General features: G+C 36.3%; 1 protein-coding gene across 1 annotated transcript; it reads right to left on the reverse strand.

Annotated features, from left to right (window-relative positions):
• Positions 1–208: 208 nt before the first annotated feature.
• Positions 209–1,248, reverse strand: LOC128265542 (mitochondrial import inner membrane translocase subunit Tim17-A-like). Its single transcript, XM_053001615.1, has 2 exons — positions 993–1,248; positions 209–888 (listed from the first exon to the last, which is right to left on the reverse strand). The coding sequence occupies exons 1-2, from the start codon at positions 1,134–1,136 to the stop codon at positions 658–660; spliced, it is 375 nt and encodes a 124-aa protein (XP_052857575.1). The 5' UTR covers positions 1,137–1,248; the 3' UTR covers positions 209–657.
• Between the last annotated feature and the right edge of the window lie 739 nt (positions 1,249–1,987).

Here is a 1,987-nt window from a genome sequence, read left to right on the forward strand (position 1 = left end):
TAGAAATACAATTTTTTGGAAATTTCATGCAGATAGGATTAAAGCTGAGAAACTAGATTGCGTAGAAACGGACGGACAGACGGACATGGATTGATCGACTCTCCTAGTGATGCTGATCAAGAATATATATACTTTGTAGGGTCAGAAATGTCTCCTTCACTGCGTTGCAAACTTCTGACTAAATGATTATACCCTCTGCAATGATATAAAAGTGTTTCCTGCTGAAATCGTCAAACAGCTGTTTCATTAAACAGCTGTTCCAGCTGCTGTTTTTGCCCAAGCTAAGTTTGTCTTAGCTTAGCTTTGCCTAGGAAAAGCGGAAATACGAACTAACATGCTATGAATTATCTAAACAACTTTATTTAGAAATATGTTAGAACCAGTGTTTCATTCGCCATGCGAAAGAGCGACTACCCTGATTTTTTAGAAATACAACAAAATATTCAGCAGGCTCTGGATTGCCGAACTGTTTAAATTTCAGTCAGTTAAATTTGTATAGAAAAGCTGACCGAATTTCAACATTTCAGAGATTGTTATTAAAGGAATACCCAAATCTTTTTACGTTAAGGTGTAGTAGTTAATTTAAGTGTAGGTGTAATATTTTACGAAATGAGGCTGACTAAACGATTTAAAGGTTATAAATTGGAAAAAAGATAATCAATGAAAAAATACATGGCTTTTTTTTTGACATAAATTAACCAATTCCGTACCATTTCTTGCAGCTAAAATTCCTCCAGTTGCAGCACCGCTTATGATGGAGTTCCATGGATCTTCTTTTTTCCTAAAGTGAACGAGTGTACAGTCGATAGTACTAAACATACCACCCCACACAGCAAAATTGCCTGCGATAACGGGTGAACGAGTTTTTATTGCAATTATACTTCCGATCTAAAAAACAATTTCAATATTCAGATTTATAACATGACATTTTGGTGACTTATCAAATAATACGTTGCAGATTAAACATTATATTTAAAAGTAACTACACTTACCAATCTTCTGTTTATGCCAGCAGGTGCATTACGAAACCCTTTAATAGCTTGGAACACTCCACCTCCAATACATCCCATAGCAAAAGCACCCCCACAATCGTCTACAATTCTATATGGGCAAGGTTCTCGGGCGTATTCTTCCATTTCTTTTATTTAATTCGAATACGACCAACACAATTTTTTTTAAATAAATTGTATCGGGTTATAATTGCTTAAGATTTTTTCCCATGTGCATAGAGATAGTAAATAGTTTTTTATTATTTGAAACGAGTTAATTCTAATGTGCGTTAAGCTAACGTCCCTTAATTAGAGCACATTGTGGAACGCTGAGATATGGAACTAGCGCCACATTGGCATGAACAGAAAATTTTGAAAGGGGTCTTGCAGCTGCATCAAACTGTTTTAAAGCTTTTGCCTGGACTTATTTAATCAAATGCTACAGAATAAGGTTTAAAAGACATGAGCTGTCGAAAATAATGGCTTGCAATAAATAAATTTTTTTGAAGGGTCTTTCATCATTTATACTCTTTTAGGAGTACTTTTTCCGGCCCTTATATTATTTTAATGATCTGGATTAGTTGTTAAATGGTTATCTGAATGTGTAAATTAGGGCAGCGTTAACCTCCTAAGCCTTATTCGACTACGCCTCTGGTTCACAGACACAGAGATAGCCGCCATGTCAATTCAAATTTTTTCGCGCCAAGTCCTTAAAGTTGCACAGAAAAAATATCGGCTAGAAACGTGCGGTTAGAAACGTAAATTTACGGAAACAAATGGTGGATGGTGCTCTGTGGGACTAGGCCATTAGTTCTAGATGATGGAATATGCAATGTTTTTTCCCATGAAACACTAAAATCTTGACGTAACACAATTTGATATTAGATGTGAACCATAGGCGTAGTCGAAAGAGATGTGGGGGTTAGGGTGCACACACTCCCCAAGGCAGGGCTGCCAATTCCCCTTTCTTCCCGTCAGATCCGGTAATTTTTAAGTTA

Source organism: Drosophila gunungcola, unplaced genomic scaffold (assembly GCF_025200985.1).
Source record: "Drosophila gunungcola strain Sukarami unplaced genomic scaffold, Dgunungcola_SK_2 000132F, whole genome shotgun sequence".
NCBI classification, from domain to species: domain Eukaryota; kingdom Metazoa; phylum Arthropoda; class Insecta; order Diptera; family Drosophilidae; genus Drosophila; species Drosophila gunungcola.

Coding starts and splice junctions, on each gene's coding strand:
- LOC128265542 (XM_053001615.1), bottom strand. CDS start 1,136: ATGGAAGAATACGCCCGAGAACCTTGCCCATATAGAATTGTAGACGAT. Junction 889..992: donor CTGGCATAAACAGAAGATTG/GTAAGTGTAGTT, acceptor ATTGTTTTTTAG/ATCGGAAGTATAATTGCAAT.